Source organism: Lutjanus erythropterus, chromosome 2 (genome assembly GCF_056507025.1).
Source record: "Lutjanus erythropterus isolate fLutEry1 chromosome 2, fLutEry1.hap2, whole genome shotgun sequence".
NCBI lineage: Eukaryota > Metazoa > Chordata > Actinopteri > Lutjaniformes > Lutjanidae > Lutjanus > Lutjanus erythropterus.
This window is the reverse complement of record NC_139318.1, coordinates 33,487,125-33,506,878: the sequence shown is the minus strand read 5'-3', so window position 1 is coordinate 33,506,878 and position 19,754 is coordinate 33,487,125. Positions and strand designations below refer to the sequence as shown.

Here is a 19,754-nt window from a genome sequence, read left to right as displayed (position 1 = left end):
TTAAAACTAAACAACCTAACAACAATAAATAAATGAACAATAATAATAATAATGACAGCAATCAATTACAAGTACGCCACCTACATTATAGGCTATTTAAATCATCAGTTAAACATTTGATACAGTTCAAAAAGTAACATTACCTCTAAAACAGTATAAATAGTGACAGAAATAAATATAAAATATAAACATAGAATTAGAAAGTTATATTATGTGGCGAGACATGCAGCAATAGCTTCCTCCACCAACTGAGCTCCCTGGCCGACATGTACAGTCATTTCTGATGGCAAACCATTCCTCATGTTTAATCCTCTATTCACAACAGTACTTTGTTTTGCATTAGGTTTTGAGACAGGAAGTGAAAAACGACCACTGGTCTGTTCTGCCTGAATTACAACCACAACAACAACCACAGAGGCACCACTCAGTTTTAATAATAACGGAATAAAACTCAGTGGAACTGAATAATTAATGAAGTGGAAAATAATCATGATGGAATATGCTGTTTTTTAAAGGTTAAAGCAGTGACTCCCTTCATCCAGCAGATGGCGGCGTCTGTTAAAATTTGATCTGCTGGACTTTTACAGCTCAGAGTCAAGAGTGGCGTCAACATGAATTCATCATCATCTTCTACAACGTTAAACTTTACATTTGAATTTAAATATTTTTATACTTACCCTCCCAAAAGAAACTTTCATACATGCAGCTTAGTTGCTTCCAAATTAAAAATCCATCATAGAAGTAATTTTGATCACATTTTTTAAATTAAACAAGAACACATAAACGGCAACAACAGAAAGAGAAAAGAAAACAAAAGGGGGAGATATGACAGTCAGGCTGGAAACAGCACACTTGTATACATGCCTGGGTGTAGCCTACATGATAATTACAGGGAGCGCTCAGCCACACAGTCATCATGATGTTGTAGCTGTAATTTAAAACCCATATTTTCTCAAACACATTGTCCATATTTCTTACTCTGTGAGTCACTTTTTAAACAGTTGGCTGACTGCAGATTTGACCTCGAAAAGATGCCTGACATAAGAGAACACTTTTCATCTTTATATGTCAGTTGCTGCCTTGAAAAAATATTATATTCAAATTATAGTTTTGATTCAGTTTCTGCAGCATTGTAAAAAGAGGATAACTTGTGCTTCTTGCTTCTTGGTTCTTGCTTCTTGCAAGGTTATCAGCGGCTCGGGAGGATTTGGTCCTGATGATGATGATGATGATGAAGGTGACAGTTTGATCCAGATGCACGGCGCAGATAAACGAGCCAATCACAGCGGCTCCAGCGGGAGCAGGAGGGGCTCCTGGCAGCTCTGCTCGGCAGCGCACCACAAAGTTGCGGCGCATCTCCGAGTCCCCGCCTGCTTCGCTTGGCTTCACTTGGCGTCTGTCACACCTGCATCCCGCAGCCTCTCCTCCACCGTCATTACTTTTACTTCGACCAGCTTTCCACCGTCAACAGTTTGAGCGATCCGCCCGACTAAAGGTGCGTCTCGACCCGTCTCAAAGATGCTGGCTTGTACGGAGATGATCACTATGTGCCTGCAGTCCGCCAAACAGAAGCATCTTCGGGCTCAGCAGCAACAGCAGCCGCTGCACACCACCGGACAGGGGCTCACTATCTTCCATGATGTGAGTACTCATACATCACCGTCAGAAGTGTTATTTATACACCAGATTATTGCTGCTATTAACTATTTTATCAAAACTTAAATTAATTCCAGTGTTTTGTAATAACTGTAAAAGTCAAAATGCATTTAAAGTGGATAAAATCATGAATATATATGATGGAGATGCACAGTTTGCAAACAGTTTAAACCTGTGATTTTGATTCTTTTGCTTGTTTCTTTCCAGAAATTTCCATGAAAATGAAATCAGAAATGTTCTATCAAATGTTGATGCCCCCATCACACACCCAAAGATGATACAGTCTTTGGCTCTAGGTGTGTGTGTGTGTGTGTGTGTGTGTGTGTGTGTGTGTGTGTGTGTGTGTCAGAGGAAAGTAGGAAGAGCTGCAGCTGCTGCCTCTGCATGATAAATTAAGCTCTCACAGTTGGACAGATTTAGGGGCTGCTGGGGGTTCTCCTCTTTTTGTAGCACACACACACAAACACCTTTGGTCCTTAAAAGCCTTATGCAACAACACACACACGCATACGCACACACACTCAAAAACCTTTATGTCTGAGTTCCACTTACAAAGACTAATTTAATCTACAAATAGTTGTAATCAGTTTAACAAAACTAGGTTTAAATTGAGTAAACCAAGTTCAGAATTAGCCTGAGCAGAGCTCTGTTGCACAATTAAAAACTAATAGTTCAGTAGAAATTTAATAGGTTAAATCAATATGGAGATGCTACCAAATTAGAATAAATATAATAAATTATACATTCCAGTCCTGTCGGGACCAAGTAGGTCTGAGTATAGTCCTTTAAAAAATGTTAGATCGTTTACTAGCAAGCTAAAAGGTGAACAAAACATCATTTTGTTTGCTAGCAAGCTAAATAATAGCTAACTGTTACACTGTTTGCCAACTAGACAACAACATTGATGACTTGCTAGCTAAAAACTTAGTTAGCCTAGATTGCCTACTCATGATGATTTGGCAGAGAAGCGCTTATTTCTCCTCCGCTGAGAAAAACTTGCTGGTCGAGTTAATGTAGTAATATGGCCAAAAAGATAGATGATTAAAATGGACAACAGCACAGTAAGAAAAATGGAGACTGCCTGGCAGCAACTGGCTGTGTGTTTTTGGATCAGCTAGTGAAAGAAACAAAAGACACATCATGAAGCTCATTTGAAATGAGTTTGTCCCTTAACCTTCCTGGAGGAATTGAATTATTTTGCTGAATCCGTCTCAAAAAGGCAGCCATTTAAAAAACCTCCTCAGGTGTAAATTTAGAGTGAAAAGACCTAATGCATCATATTTTAAATTGGAGTTTTGGCCCAACTGAATTAAATTTAATGCCGGGTTAGAGCAAAAACTAAACTGAGGTCTAAAGAGAGGTCTAATCTTTCTCAATTTGAAGCTCAGGTTATGTAAGCGAAAGTTGGATTGAGCTTGATTTAGGATGTTGTTGTGTTTTTGATGCCACTGATTTTTGGTTATTGAGTGCTATGAGTTCTGTTTGTTTCTATATCCATCACTCACACACACACACACTCACACACACACACACACACACACACACACTAAAAGACACACATATGAATACACACAAACATGCACCCAGACACACCTACCGCAACAGGAGCTTAAACCAATAACACCTGCTGCCTGATTAACCTGCAACACTGCACTAGAAACCATCCACCAACACAGTCATAATCCATCCATCACATTCTGTCTTTCTTGTCAGGGCAGTAGGCCAGTGCCGTGTCCAACGCTGAGCTTTCACGAGCTGACAGCCTCCTATCTACTCTGTCACTAATGCAGTACACAGACAGCCTTGTCTAAATAAGGGCACATTACTCACATTTTGCCGAGTTGTCACTGTGTGCATGCTGTCCCCGAACGTGGTGCAGCACCGAAGTGCCTCCGCATTTAGTCTTCAACCCTGAGGTTTTTGTTGATGGAGCTCTGCTTGATGGTTCCCTGCTTAAAAACATAATTGAGTTGGAATTGCTTAAAAAAGGTCATGCTGTGTTGGTTTTGATTGCTGTACTTGTCTGTTCATTGTCTCTTTTCACCTCACCTTTTCCTTAAAAAAAAACTCTTGTTTGGTGAAGCAGAAACAATTTGTTGATACTGAAAATCTTACTCTTGCATGTAGGTTTCCTAAATGACTCCATTGGGAAAGCTGACAGTTTGAGTTGTGCTGGGATGATATTTCTATCAGTCCCCACAGTGTGAATTAGGCCAAATAAAGTCAAATGGTCAGCTATAATGAGCTGAAAAAGAAGCATAAATATTTTGTGTGCCTGGAGTAAAAGTTGTAAAGGAGATCAATGATGATTGATTTTCAGAGATGATGCTGGGGGATGAACTTTATTATTGCACTGGTACACATTGATTTTCAATAGTCTCCAAGTGACGCAGTTTAATTACTACGGAGAGAGAATATTTTCTTTGTAATTATACCAGACCAGTTTATTTTAATGGTCTGGTGTGTAACATTTAAGGGCAGGGTTTCTGAAGGTTTGAACAAAGTAAATTTAAGATCTTTTTAAGACCATTTGCAGGTGCAATTTAAGACCTATTTTCTGGCAAAAAAAAGCGTGAAGGATATGATTTTATATGACTGATGTTTAGCTGCCATGTGTGAAGTCCAGAGCGCATTCGCTTTTATTGTTGACGTCGATCCAAACGCTGTCAGGATGTTGGGAGTTGAGGAGTTGAGGTTTTTAGTGCAGAGCGGATCATACTGGTGCCAGACTTTTGTGTTCTCAGTATGAAAGCGTGTGATGGCAGGCATTTGCTGGTGTTTTTTTGTTTTTTTTACAGGGGCTTTATGTTTTTCTGACTTCCCACATGACTCTAATAAGCACAGAGTTCCTAATTTGAGTGTTTTCCTGCAGAGGGTGAGGCTTCTAATTTGTTATTTTAAATAGGCTTCAACCAAGCACGAAATGTGCTGCTGTGGAGCCAGATTTAGCTTTACTTGCACTTACTGGTATTAGATGAAAGTAACGTCAACAGAAACTATTTTTACTGATTAGTAAAACACTAGCTGAGGGTGCTTCCATGTTGGTTTCATTTTGATAAAGGCAATTTTTTTCCCAAAAACACAAGTAAAAGTGAGACTGGAAAATGCAACATTATTATTAGTTCGGGCTGCATCCGACTAAAGATTTTCTTAGTCGACTAGTAGCTGTGAGTTCAAGTCCATGGAGTCGGTTCTGTACATCACCTTGGTAACTGTACTGTATTCCCAGTCATCAAATCGTCCTCCATCGGTCTCTGAGGCTGTATCACAGACTAACAGGATCGCTAACTAGCTAATGGCAGCTACAGCACAGTTGGCAGAATTGTACTGGCGACTTCAGTGTTACAAGAGATGTGTTGCAACAATCCTTGTGCCTAACAGCGACGCACAGCTCCTGCATGGAATTTGAGAGTTTTTTTTTTTTTGTCCGTGATTAATGGATTAATGAAAACTTGGTGAAAACTAACGGTGTAGCCAACCATTTGGGGGCTGCCCTAAACTTTAAAAAAGTGACATTAGCTTTATTAATAAATAATTTTTGAGATCTGTCAAAATTTGGATTTAAGACATTTTAAGGCATTTTAAGTCTAAAATTTAGATCAGACGTTCCCAAACTTAAGAATGCCAAGGCGTAGCAATGAAGAGATATTACATGCATTCTGGTGTTAATGTGACTGTCACCAAATACGGTGTAACACCTGTTAAAGTAGGTCAGATAGATGAAACATTACACATAATTTAAATCCTTTGTTTTATTAGTTCTGATGACTTTTTTTAATTGATCAAAAATACCTTATGGTAATTCATGAATTTCAAGGCCCACCTGCAGGACCTAAAAAGTCCACCAGTGGCCCAAACACTGGCTCTGTATTTGGTCTTTCATGTCTATGCACATTTCCACCTTAGGTTCTCCTAAGTGAAGGGTGAGATGGGGTGTTTGCAATCTGCAAGCTCAATGCTAGATGCCACAGAATCCTACGCAGTGCTCCTTTAAAAACATGCTGCCCAGGTGTACAAGCAGCAGACAGATAGTCTTTTACTTACAGAGCCATACATCAATAGTCCATCTGTATCGAGTCCTTCTGTCGAGGTAATGAGCCCGTCGATGGTGGTAGAGACGCAGAGATTTATTTGACTCACATTCCCAAAGTGAAGGACAAAGCGATGCCTCAAAAGACGTCCTGATCAAAGGCCAGGGACAGTTAATGATTGTGGTGATGGTCGTGGGAGGTGGTTTTCTCATCCACATTCGTTGCTTTTTAATGGCTTTGTTTTGTGTATACTGTGGTTCTGCATTTCTGAAGCTCGCTTGATTATCATTATTTCTTCAGATTTTTTTCTCTCTCTCGTGCACATTATTTGTGTCCTCCCTCTCCTGATGTTCATCTTTTCTCCCTCTGCTCTTGCTTGGCTGCTTCTGAGCTGAAGGAAAAACAAGAAAGCCTCCAAGAAAAATGGCCAGAAGAAAACATGGCACACACTACACTCAATAAAATATGATCATTAGCTCCGGCTTCCTCTTTCTCAAAGCCCTGCATAAAACAGTGTGTCATCAGAGGCTGAGAAAACCCACTGTCTTAACACCTGCCACCATGACATCAGAGCAGCAGCACTCTGGGAAGCAGGTCTGACCTTTTCTGGGCTCGCTGTAAATGATGCATTATCGTCGGCTGACACTGAAGAGCCAAACAACACAACCAAACAACAAACAAGTTTAGCCGCACTGTACCTCTTCTATTAGATCAAGCCGGAGGGAGAAAACAATGCTGCCTAGATTGGCTGCACTGCCAGGGGGGAAAAGAAAAGACTGCTGACTGATGAGGGAAATGATGTAGTGTACAGTACAGTTGCAACCAAAAGCAAGAAGGTCTGATACCTTCAGGTGGAAGATGAATAGATTCATGTAATGAATAAGGAGGGTTGAGGGACAGTCACCTTCAAGTCTAGACAGAGGAATCAAAAATAGTGCAATGAGTTTCTTGTGTGTGTGAAGTGGTTTGAAATGACCCGGCTCTTATTATCAGTCAGGATTGAAGCTGTAGAGAGACAGATACTGACAGACAGAGGGCAGATGTGCAGATCTTGAGCTTGTTGACCTATGGAGAATGAAAGTGGGGGTGGGGTGGGGGGGGGGCAGGTTCTGCTGTTATTAATAACCTGTAGGTCAAAGCTGACGAGCATGTCAGTCCTGACCGCTACATAACAACGGAAACGACAAGCTAAGGGAGTGGGATAGAATCGATAGAACAGCACAGCTCACAAATTTTCCCACTTTCATTCCTCTACTTCTCTGATCTATAATGAAGATACATTCACAGCTGAATTTTGTGCCTCTGGTTGATAACCGTGAAATTTGCATTCATCATAGTCTTATTAACTGTTAATTTAAAGAGTAACCGCGGTTTTGCAACCTGGACCCTATTTCCCCACGTTTGTGTGTCTCAGTGACTAATGGGGACAACGGTTTTTGAAACTGGTCCAGTAGTGAGGGAGAGCACTGCAGCCAGCAAAAGTGAAACTGAGCTACAACATAATCCCTCTGAGCAACTGTGCATCGCCACAGTACTTCCTCTAAAAATGCCTATTTTTCCACTGAATGGCTCAGATAGTTAAGTGTCTGACATTATTATGGAAATGATACCTACAAAGATAGACCTTTTTTTTTTAAACTTTATTTTTGTTGGGGTTGTAACACAGCAGACACCAAACAGGGTCATAATGGGTGAAGAGAAATGCCTGACATGTAAAACAAAATTGAAATTAATCTGGGTTACGCTGCAGTGTCAACATCTGTGGGTCCTTTGTGTCCTCGATTACCCGTCAGCTTCCTGTAAGTCTGATCCGTGACTTTGATTTGTGCAAAGCCAGAGGATTTCCTGAGGAGGGAGATGTCCATTCTGTTGGTACAAAAGAAATTATACAGAAGAGAATAAGGTTTCTCCAAGCAAAAGTATATAAAGAACTCATTTCAGATTCAAATATTTGGCAGCATGTCTCAGAGAAAAAGTAAATTGTTCCATAGTATAAATTTCTTTAGCTATTTCTATCCACTCAGTGATTGTGGGAGACTCTTTATTCAGCCATTTTCTGGTCATTACTTTTTTACTACCTACTAGTAGTACTTGTAACAAGTATCAGTCCTGTTTTTTCAGCCAAGATGGTACATTTCACAAATATATAATACTGAGATTAAAATCAAGATCTGTGCAGACTGAGTGTGACCTTTTTTTTAAAGAGTTAGATACCTTTTATTTAATCAGAAACAGCTTTTTTATTGCTATCATGAAATCACCCAGCTCCCTTCACAAAACTGAAATTTTAAGATGGTCCTCATCATCTTCATTCAAACTCAACAGAGACTAAATAAAACTCATCAAAAATGTCTTGACTCATCTTCTCACTGTCAGTTCAGTTCAATTCATTAGCTTTATTGGCATGACTGCATAAAATACAAAGCATGTCCCATCAATCACCAACTCTGGTTTGGTTGAAATAACCCCTTATTTCTAGACATGAAGGAGGAGCAAGAAGGAGGTCCAGCATACCTCAGTGAATTAAAGGTTTATTTTGACCCAACAACAACACCAGTTGGTGATTGCTGGAACAGTTGAAAAGGCGAGCTGAGATGTTTTTGGTGAGTTTGTTTTTTTGTTTCTGTGGAGTTCGAATGAAAATGACAGTGATGTTAAAATTACAGTTTTTTAAATAGAGTCTGGTAAGTTTGGCGAGAGTGATTAAACTAAAACAAGCAATACAAAACAAAAAGGACCTTAGTCTTAAACCACCGTCCCAGTAGTGATCCTCTCTACTCTTATAACAACAATCCAAGCTGGTCGGTGGCAAAAACAAGCACTTTTAGTGGACGTGCTGTCCAGAGAAATTACATTTTAGCTTATTTTGCTTCTTCCAGCTCCTGCACTCTCCCTCAGTCCAAAAAATTGTTGTCCTTATTAGACTCTTAGACACAAAAACATGGGAAAATAGGGTCCAGGTTGAAAAATACAACAGTTACCCTGTGAGAGAGCCCCCGTTTGTTAAATTAATTAAAAGAATTATGACATTTAAATCGTAAAGCAGAGGTTGAAAATAATTGCAGATTCACTTGTCTTTTCCTCTTTTCATGATTCACATTTTGACTTTGGGAAATTGTTGTTTCATCCTCCTTTTTTTATGTTACATGTTAGTCATCACCTTTGTTAATGCAACATGAAGTCACAAACTCCAGTTGACAGTGGTTTATAATGAAGCAGGTTTTCCCCAGTTTGGTCCAATTATCTAAACCACTTCTGTGACATGAAAATAAATGTGATCATTAAAACTGTTACCCAAACTGGTCATTGCAAACATCAATTTAACTTTCAAGCGCTACTTCAAACTAGTCCAACTTTGATCCGTCGTTCTTTAGTTGTGTGTGTATGAAACTTAACAATTCCCTGGATGATTATAATGGGTGTTTCAGGGACACTAACCTTTATTTTCAGTCCAGACAAATGGCTTAGTGATTATGGTTACAAACCTGTCTCATTGTTTATGCGGCTGCCCGGTGCCGTCTGTGCAGCTCCTCAGATCCCGCTTCACCGTTAGATCTCAGAAATGAAGCCGGTGAGTGAAAATAACAATGTGGAGTCATGATCTAAACAACAAATCTCTTTTTCTTTTTTTATTATCCACAGCAATGTATTTTAAAATCATGTTGTCTGTGTTGATGGCTTTCCCAGTGCTGGTCACTCATCCGTACTGAAGCCACTGTTTTGTTTATTTCAGCTGATCTGCGTCGTCTGCGTTCATGTCCCTCTGCTTTGAAGCATGGCTGTGTTTTGCTGTTGCTGTCATTGGCGGTTGTGAATTTTTTAAAACCTCTGTTCAAAATAGACTTTTCACACCATAAGTCTCCATGACAATTACTACAATAATCCCTGCCAACTCCAAACCAGTCACAGAATCAGAAGAATAATGATCACACTGTCAATTTTTCATCAGCAAGAAAGAATAAATCCTCGAAAGCATATTTTTGCACAAATGTCACCCAGTCCTGCTTTCATCCTTATCACATGGACACGCGTCTAGTTTTTAAACGTAATGTATTTAAACGCTTTATTGTTTTTGGCTGTACTTCTTTTTTGTTTGGTTTCATGACGTTGCTGTATTTAATTTGCCAGCTTTTTGCCACACTGCTGCAATCTCTTATTTTCATAAAGCCCTTCTAATGGGTGTTTGAAATTATCATTCACTACAAACATTATGCTCTCAACTTGTCTATGTCTGCTGTATCTATCCCTATCAAATAAACCATCAATACATCAACAAATAACAATATTCCTCATTTTTCAGGGGTTGAGGTTTTGTGCTTTTTACTCCGTGCATAACTGCATGCACACAATCTCACCTTCAAGGCATAATAAGAAAAAAAATTCTAATCTGTATACACTCATAAACATAATTCTTGATGTCCGGGGAATTAGACTCCACAATCTTTCCGGTGCATTTACAAACAGTTCGGACAAATCCTGCTAATCCTACCTGTAAAGAACAGTATCTGTACCATATGACAAGAGAACAGACTTTTTGCTTGCAATGCAATGTTGTGATAGTTTTTGAGGTGGCAGCTTTTAACAGCAATAATCAGTTTCGCAAATGGAGTAGAGCAATCCAAATGCGAGTTGGAGCCATAGACTGTAGTTTGAAAATTTAATATACAATCTATGGTTGAAGCAAGTATTTTCCTGCCTGACTCTTCCTCCCCAGACTCGAAGCTTGGGCTTGCTGCCGGAAGCACAAGATCTACCCAACATCAGAAACTGACAATAAAAAGCAATGATAAGTCCTACGCTGTGAGATGATCGGCTGTTTATACTTCTCAGTTGTCTCTTAATGTAAAGTTAAGCCTGTTATCCTGAAAACAAAAGCCCACTGCTCCGAAAATACACACTCTGGAGCTTCAGTGACTGCCTGTCTCACTGTCTGCCAGACTCCACTAACATATTGCCCAGTTTCACCGTTATAACCATCTACTCCTTCTAAAAGATTAGTAATGATTTTATTATGACTCAAAAACGGACACTAACCGATTCAGTGAACGTTCAGAATTAATTTGAACTCTAATAAACATGAAATGGGCAAATAAAAGCTGTTATTTCAGCCCAGAATAGAAATGTAAAAGCAGGACACTGTACTGTTTTTGGAGAAAAGAGTATCTCAACTTACTATGATTCCTTGATCTCTAATGACATATCTTGGTCATTTTATGATTTATTACAATAAATATATCACAGATTTTTCCATTTAGTGTCCATTTGTCCTTTTTTTCACTCAGCAATATCCTTATCATATTTGCTATTATAACAAATACAACTGACTTCAGTGTTGCGGCGTCATTTGCTAATCACGAGCCATCTCATCGTGCACCAGAAACCCCCGGTGGGACTCGAGTGAAAGGAGCCAGACATATTATGACTGTTCAGTTTTGTCTGTATACATATGTCAACAAATTAGACTGCAAAAGAACAAACAGAAAATTGATTCAGTTTGAAATTTAAGTAGTTAGTAATGAATCAGCTTAAATCGAATAACATTTAGGCACATTCAAAGGTTGCAATGCAGTGATGGCCTCTGGCCAGCAAACAGCAGCTGGCAGCAGCAGCAGCAGCTTAAATGGACCTTTTTTTCACAGCAGACATTTTGTCATAAAAGCACAGGTGTAATTAATAACCCTAATGATGGTGCTGTTTAATGTGGCAGTAAATGAGGCAGCATGCAGGATAACATGGCCATAGAACTGGAACATCAAACTGTAATTCAGCCATCATTAATGTTATTAATTGCACCTGTGCTTTTCCTTCTATGATGTGTTAAAATGTCTGCAGTTAAAACGGTCTGTTGAATCAGGTATGGATGAAGCCAGGGGTGGTGGGTGTTGAGTTTCAACTCGCAGTCGCAGCCACCGGCCTGTGAATGCAGTTGGCTGCGACAGGAGCGGGAGACGTGACTGATGCTTGGAGTCGATCTTTTAAAAAGATGATATTTAGTGATTTTAGTGCTCAGAGCTTCATGTTCTTTCCTGAATCTACACTATAGGTGCCACCGATGAGCCTCAAATCATCGTCATTCCTCTTCTGTACTATAATCAACAAATGTTTACTACCACCCAGCATGTTTTGGACCCCATATGGATTAATCGATGAATCATATGTGTGTGTATGTGTCTTTTCAGAGGGATTAAGTAACATTTTGCATGTTGTTTGTTTTGGGGGTCCTCAGGGTCCTCAGTCAGTAGATCATGTATGTTAATATGTTGGTAGGATGAAGGTCAGACCAACAAGAGTCAATTTGCTTGTGGCGGGTGAACTAAACGATCCAGGTTGCACTTGTACTGCTAATGCTACATGCTAATGCACTATAGTTCATATGGTGTTTGGGGACATGTGGCTTCAGTGTTTCATTTGAACCAAAATATCCTGAGTACACAGTTTAACAAGCTTCAGTACTACATAGTTCACAATGTTTTCAGCAATTATTTTACGCATAACATGTCTAGAAACAAATTTCCTTTAGTATCATTGGTAGGACCTGTGTTTACCCTACTAGTGTTAAAAAAACAGTCTATTAAAAACACATCTAATGTGCATGTCGACACTGCAAAGAATACTTACTGTAGAATTTACGCATTAAACCTGTCTTCACAGAAATATGATTTAAAAGTGATTTCCCTTATGTAATCATCAATACTGATGCACCTGCAAGATAACGTCCATTTAGTCTCCTCTTTGCAACTCAGTGGCCTTACGTCCTTCCTCTGGGGTAACTGTTTACATCAGAAGTAATAACTGTTCAACCTATTTTACAGCTGACACATACTACCACACAAATGCCATTCAACCTAACATGAGTCACACATACAGAGTGTAACAGTTCTTTGTGAATGTCCTTGCTCATGTTTCTGCTCGGCGCAGCAGAACAAATGAACCCTCGGCAGCAGACGTCAAACATCTTATTGTGTTTTTGACAAATTGCCATCACTCTTGATAATCTGGATCCTCTTATTGCAGGAATCATTTTAGCGATGCTTGGCTACAGATAATAACCTTCTCCTCCCTCCTGTTTTTTTTTTTTTGCAGATTTTCCGCCGAGCAGACAAAAACGGTGAGTAAAGAGTACATAACATGTTCTGTGATGAATAATTTGTCACAATGCATGCTTGCTGTTTCCCCACATTCTTCTGCTTGTTAGTACGCCTCAGACAATCTGGGCGGAGAAATGAAGGATTTACATGAATGGCTCGTCAAGTGAAGCTCCTTTCCTCTTCATGCTCCGGCAAGTTTCTCTGCCCAATTAAAACGATGTTAAGATTCTGGATTATAGCTACGAGTGGAAGAACACGTCACATAAAATAAAGCAGCTCTCTGTCAGTGTCGACACACATGACTTGACGCTGTCTACAAATGAATGTGAGTCATGTTAACTCGGGCTGAGCCATGCTGTGTTTTCTAGCAGGGAATCACTCATAATATGGCTTTATTAGCCAGAGCAATCAGGGTAACCTCAGTTTTGACAAATGCACACACACCCATGAACCCCTGCTTCCTTTCACAAGCGGGAATGTACGTATTTCAGCAATAGATCTTTTTCCACATCAGACATTTTGACATGAAATAATAGAGAAAACACAGGTGTTACCAATGATACCAATTAAGGCTCCATTCAAGTCAAACAGAGTTGGGGTGCTGCTATTGTGAGTGTTTCCTTACTGGGAAGACTCTGCTGCACTGAATAGAATAGGATCTTAATTGGTATTATTGGTAACACCTGTGTTTGCCCAGCTTTCATATCAATGCGGCTGCAGTGAAAATAGTCTATTTCACACATTTTTGCCTCAGTTTATGTGTGAAGACTGCTAATACCTAGAACCTTATAGTGAAAATTTGGCACTTTTCATGTCTGTGAGTCTTGATGGTAAATATTGTTAATTGAAGCAAAATATTCCTGTGCAATATTGACCAGCTTGTTATGCCATCTTAGCCATTAGCTATTATTTTGTTGGCCAAATCATAGCATTAGGAGACAAAAATATTCATCTAGCACAGTGTTTCTCATCCCTGGTCCTCAAGTAGCCCTGCTCTGCATGTTTTAAATGTTTCCCTGCTCCAACACACCTGATTCAAATGATCAGCTCGTCATCAAGCCTCTGCAGAAGCCTGACAACAACCTGATCATTTGAATCGGGTGTGTTGGAGCAGGGAAACATCTAAAACATGCAGAGCAGGGGTACTTGAGGACCAGGGATGAGAAACACTGATCTAGCACTTAACCTCCAGGTCAAATTAGCTGGCTGATAAAAAATTAGACATGAAAAGAATACATAAAAAATTAAAACTAGTATTAATAATGGATGGGCTACAGGTGGGTGAAATAGGATGAAGCGTCTCCCCATGTCCTAACTCTGTGTGTGTGCACTTGATGCACGATCCAAAGCACAAAAGGATGACTGCTGGGACGTTCCAGTACAGTAGGTTAATTATTGAAAGCAGCCTCTCTCATTAAAGTAAATTGTTAAAGACAATACAACACACAATAAAGAAATCACCTTGACATCATTTAAGCGATGGGTTAGTGATCACAGGCTTCAGTTTTGTTTCCTTGTACCACTGTGGCAAATATTGTTAATATTTAGGCAGAAAAACTAAAACTCTGCAGTTATAAACAGACAGGAGAGAAGAAACTCCCCAGAGGAAATATTTTTTTCAGATAACTCTGATGGAAGTTTACAGCCGCTTAACTCCAAACGATTTCAAGGTATGAACTGCGACTGTGTGTGTGTGTGTGGCCTTTTCAACTTTTGAAATTTTTCAAATTACAGATCTGTGGTCACAGTGTCTATTTTGTGCACACAGCTTCATCCTGTTCCACCCTCCTTCAATCTATTAATCAGAATGTTAACTTTTTTTTAACCTGACTGCAGATTAATTGTAGTGCCTCATAAGCATAGTGTGGTGTGAACCTGCCTATGTATAGTCTCATCTTACTATCTGAATAATGTGTCCTTGAAGTAGCAGGAAAATGATGCACCATTGACTTTAGACCAGATTTCTGTTGGTTAATTGTGCAGTCACTTTCTGCTGCTTCCAGATAACAATGCTGTAAACCATCACCACCACCACACCTCATTTTAAGACCACACACCCGTGAGCGCACAGAGGAGCATAAGTACATTTGCTACTTGCTCAACGTGGACGTTGGGCGAGAAAACGACAGTTGCATCAGTCAGAAAATAGCAACCATAACAGCTCTGCGCTGCGCGCCGCTTTGTGCCAGGCAGAAGATAAAGCCCTATGTCACAATTCTAACAGTGTGTGAAATTAAGGGCAAAATATACAAATGACTGTGCTTACATGCACATTAATTTTTCACTCTTGTTCTGAATATGACAAGATTCCAAATTTGTGTCATGTAAATAGCATATTCTGTTTGGATATGCTATATTTAAAATAACATTTTCCATTTAAGCCATCTTCAGGTTTTAAGAGCATTCTTAAGACATGTATACAGCAAATTTGGAATAAGTCACACCCCTTTTCACTCTATGCTCCAAGGACAGTTGAGCAAGCTTCTCCTTTCCCGTTTCCTGTACTTTGGTATGTTATGTGCTATGTTGAAAAGAAAAGCAAATTTTGAAGATAGTTAAATGGCATTGCTGGTGGACCTGTAAAATTAAGGTATATTCACATTTTAAGTTGGCTAATGTTCACAAAAAAACTACCTTACTAGCTAGCTAATCGATCATCAATCAATCATTAGCTAGCTAGTTACCTAGCGTTTTGTTTCCTGACATTCGCTAATTTAAGTTATGAGTCTTTATGTTGCTTTTACAGGAAAAGGAGAAAGTTGACCAAGGTACCAAGATTGCTCAACTGTTATTGGAGCACAGAGTAAAACAGGGCGGGACTTTGGAGGGGTCCATTGGGGTATTTACTGCTGTTTGTGACGCACAGACACTTGCCTATTTATGATCAGCTATGACATTATAAACAACCCAACTACAGTTTGCAAGGCTGGGGTAGAGCTGCATGTACAAATAAAAACTCACATGTCTGGTCAGAAGGAGAAACACAACTACTTTTAAATATTATGAAAGACTCTTGAAAGATTTTTGGATATGCCATAGGATATACCGTATGTCACTGCATTAACTGAATGCACAGTTGCATGTAACTTGGAATATTAATGGAATAATTATTTTCATTTTCATTAAACAGCTTAGTAGGGATATTGTCTTTTTTGGAATAGATCCTTTTACAGTTTATGAACAATGAGAAAGCTGCATGTGCACTTTGGCAACGGAAGAATGCCGGACCACAACAGCTTGTCAACGGGCCGCTGCAAACACGAGCAGTTTTCCAGTCAACACATTTAATAACTTGCAGCCGTAGATGCCACCAGTTGCTCTGAAACGTCATGATCCTGTCGGAATTCTGAACAACTTATATCGACCACTGGAATATCGATTCTATAATATCATAGACTCAACAAACAGACATTTTGGTGATTTTGGTGTTGGTGAAATGTTTAATCCAACTTTTGCGGGTTGGTAACTCATCTGGATGACTGCGGGGGAGAGCGCTACTTCTGTTGCCGAAATGCACGCGCAGCTTTTTCGATTATGTCGGCTGTAAAAGTCTCTATAAGATCACACAGAAAATAAGAACATCTTGATTGCCCCCTGGTGGCTGGCTGCAGTGTAGGTTATAAATCCTGCCCTAATGCTAAATAGATAGGACATGGGCCAAACTAAAAAACCAAAGTACACATCAGATTTTTCCAAAACATGGTTTCTGTCATTTTAAATATACAGTAGTTCTTAGGCTGATGTTTGTTCTGTCTGACACTGTGTGACATGCAGTAGCCCTGTATGATGACTGTTATTGCTCAGTGTATAGGGACCTTAAGGGTGCTGCAGGTTTTTAAGTTGTGGCAGTCAATCTATAGAGGCATTGCAGGGGATCAAACAGGGTTTGCTGAAGCTGAGATTTGTCTCACTACCCCCTGGATACTCATACTCTGCTCCATATCATCCGTCTGTGAAGCTAAATTCAATCCAGGAGTTGTATTGCGATTAAATTACTTTATTGTTGTGCCCACTTTTCCTCGAGCTGTCTCATTCAGTTTTACTTGAGTGACTGTCTCGACTTTGTAGATTTAAACGAGTGAACTGACTGAACTTGTTCCATTCAGCTGGGGGTTATTTTTCTCAAAATGAAGAGTCTCATCTCGTTTGTGTGACTGTAGTTCGTTATCGACTAAAACAGTAACTGCGGAGTTCAGAAAGAAATCATTTGTCCTTGATTCTGTAAAACTGAGGTTAGTCATTGTTTTACTACATTTACTTTTCTTTGTTGAAACTATCCTGTGGTGCAAAATGATGCAGTGTTTATCAGATTTATCTTCTGCAAACAGACCTCTCCCATGTTATTGCTATAATATTGCATCAGAGAAAAAAATAAAACTAATATGAAAGTTCCTTGTGCAAAATCTTCCTGAGACACCACATATTTATGAAGGAATATTGCTTTACCACACGTGAGATCTTAAATATTCTGTCTGTAATAATAACTATCTTCCTTGCCTCTGCATTGGCTAAGAATGCCCTGCCCACGAAGATATTTATTTCTGTCTGACAACAGATGAAATAAGGTGCCAAAGCAAATCAACAAAGAGTGGACATCGGGAGTGGGATTTTGTTGCATTTACAGGGAATGTAATCAGCATGCCTCCACTGCAATTACTTCTCAAGAGCTCTTAACCTTCGCTTTGACGAGTCTTGTACGCGGTGAATTGTTCTGTGGCTTCAAGCCAAATGTATTCACTGTTAGATTTTTATTATAATGAGCTCAGCTGAGAAGACTGTCATCACTGAACCAGTTGTGGAGGAACGATGGTGGTGAGAGGGGGGAGGATGGAGGAGTGTTAATATAAAAGGAAAACACAAAGATAATATACTTCCCTGCATTCACTGCTCTTTATCTTCCAGTAATAAACACCTTAGGGATTAAACTGTGTATGTAATATCAACAAAATAAAGATGAGGGCGTCACAAGTAGAATGTCTCGCATAATAAAACAGTAATTTATTCAACTTATGTCTGTAGCTGAGTGTAATTTAATGTACTGCACAATGTTAAAGTGTCTCATCTGTTCCTTTTATTGACTTTTATTGGATGAAATTAGATATAACAAAACAATCCCAACTCAAGATCCATGTGCTATATTTTTCTGGAGCTTTCCACTGTGTTCCATGGTCTTCGTCAGCACATACAATTTGTTTCCTTGTGATGCAGATAGATAGTCACAAAACAATTTGAAAACCTCAATATCTCTTTCCAGAAATCATGACCTGGTTACTCAAGATAATCCACAGACCGTGTTGTGAGTGGGTTGATGTAGGAACTATTTTCTTTCTATGGAACTATACAGTTGCCACTGTAAAACTGAGCAGAGGGACGTGTGTTTCAATTTATGGACCAGAGGTTACAGCTCAGCCGAGAAGGACGCCATTAATGTTTACATCCTGCGTTGACATGAGCATCTCTAGGACTTATATCTCAAAAACTCACTCACACCAAAGCAATCTAGATGGATGAATAGCACTGCAAGCCAGAGGAAATAATATATAGTTTGATTTTTGAGTGAACTGTCCCTTAACAATGTATCAAGTAATTACATCTTATCACAGGACATGTTGTCTGTCCAGCAGAGAACAGTAGACAACGTTAGTGACCTCAAGTGGCCAAAAAATGAGTCCAGGTATAAATGTTTATTCTTGACCACAGCAAGTCTGCTTTAACAGAACAATAGGTGGAGCTTTTTTCCAAGCTTCTAGCTGCAGCTCTTTTCATACAAACTGTTCAAGGTATGAAGTGTTGTGCCATTGTTCTAGCTTGCTGTGCATGAACATGGATTGGGCGTGCATTGTTCTGTCTTTGGTGCAGCAGCAGAGGCAGTAACAGAGCCAAATGAACATCTGTGTAAAAAGGGTGAGATGGCAGAATGGGACACGCAGTCACACAGTGTTGTGTTACACTTCACGCCTCTTTTGCTTGAGGAATGGCGACATACTGTCTAAAATCACAGACTGGGGCAGCACAGTGTGTTGCATTGTGTGTTTCAGCGTAAAAAAGCAAAACTGGATTAATGGCAAGCTTTCTATTTGGTAGTATTGTCTGAGTTTACAAGGGAGCTCATAACACAGGGTCTTTGAGTTATTTAGGGTCTAAAGATACATAGTGTTGTGTGCCGTGCAGATTGCAAAGCCCTTTAAAGCGAATTCGTGGTTTGTGATTTTGGGCTATGTAAATAACGCTGACTCGACTGTGAAAGAAGCTCGTGAATGGACGAGTTGGAATAGTTTTGTCAAAGATAAGAGCTGACTGTAAAGAATTGCAAAAAAAATCAATCTAAGCCTGTTTCAGTTAATGTTTGTTGTAATTTCACAACATTTTGCAGTAGCTTACTAGTTATAACCACTATGCAAATATGAACATAGCTGAATTACCAGTAAGTTACTGCAAAATGTAGTGAAACTACTTGGAGTCCCTTATTGGGAGTGCAAAACTTCAGGGAACTTCAGGGAATTTTAGAAGTTACCCGGCTAAGTGAGTAATCCTGCTTGGTGCAAGACCTCCACCTGGAGGCAGGTGTCTGACTGACTGTCTGCACAACCAAAGCTGACATTTCTTGCACTCTTTCATGAATAGTGGGGTAATTTATTGTTTTGATTTGTGTGTGACCTCTGAACAAGTGGGCACTTTTAGCACCAAACTCAGTTGAGTGGCATTTTTTTGCTGGGATGTGTCTTTTTGTATTATATTTTCTGACAATTTTGTATTACATGTACATTGTTAATTAGCCAAACCATACTACATTTCTCTCTAGGGTAAGTTTGCTGTAGTTCTTTCAGTGTGTATTATAGCTTGCAAAGCTTTCCTTTCAAAGTAGCTTCCTCAACTGTTTAAGACACACTATTACCCATGTGCATGAAATCCTGGGCATAATTAGTCATCTTACATAACACCAACTGTGTCACTACCTAATTGGCAAAATGGTCACAGA

General features: G+C 39.4%; 1 protein-coding gene across 1 annotated transcript in view; it reads left to right on the top strand.

Annotated features, from left to right (window-relative positions):
• The first annotated feature begins 1,229 nt into the window (after positions 1-1,229).
• Positions 1,230-19,754, top strand: part of necab3 (N-terminal EF-hand calcium binding protein 3) — a 65,507-nt gene continuing 46,982 nt past the window's right edge. The window contains exons 1-2 of the mRNA XM_084737742.1: positions 1,230-1,641; positions 12,771-12,795. Of these exons, the coding sequence (XP_084593868.1) occupies positions 1,519-1,641; positions 12,771-12,795 (148 nt within the window). The 5' untranslated portion in view covers positions 1,230-1,518. The remainder of the gene's footprint in view (positions 1,642-12,770; positions 12,796-19,754) is intronic.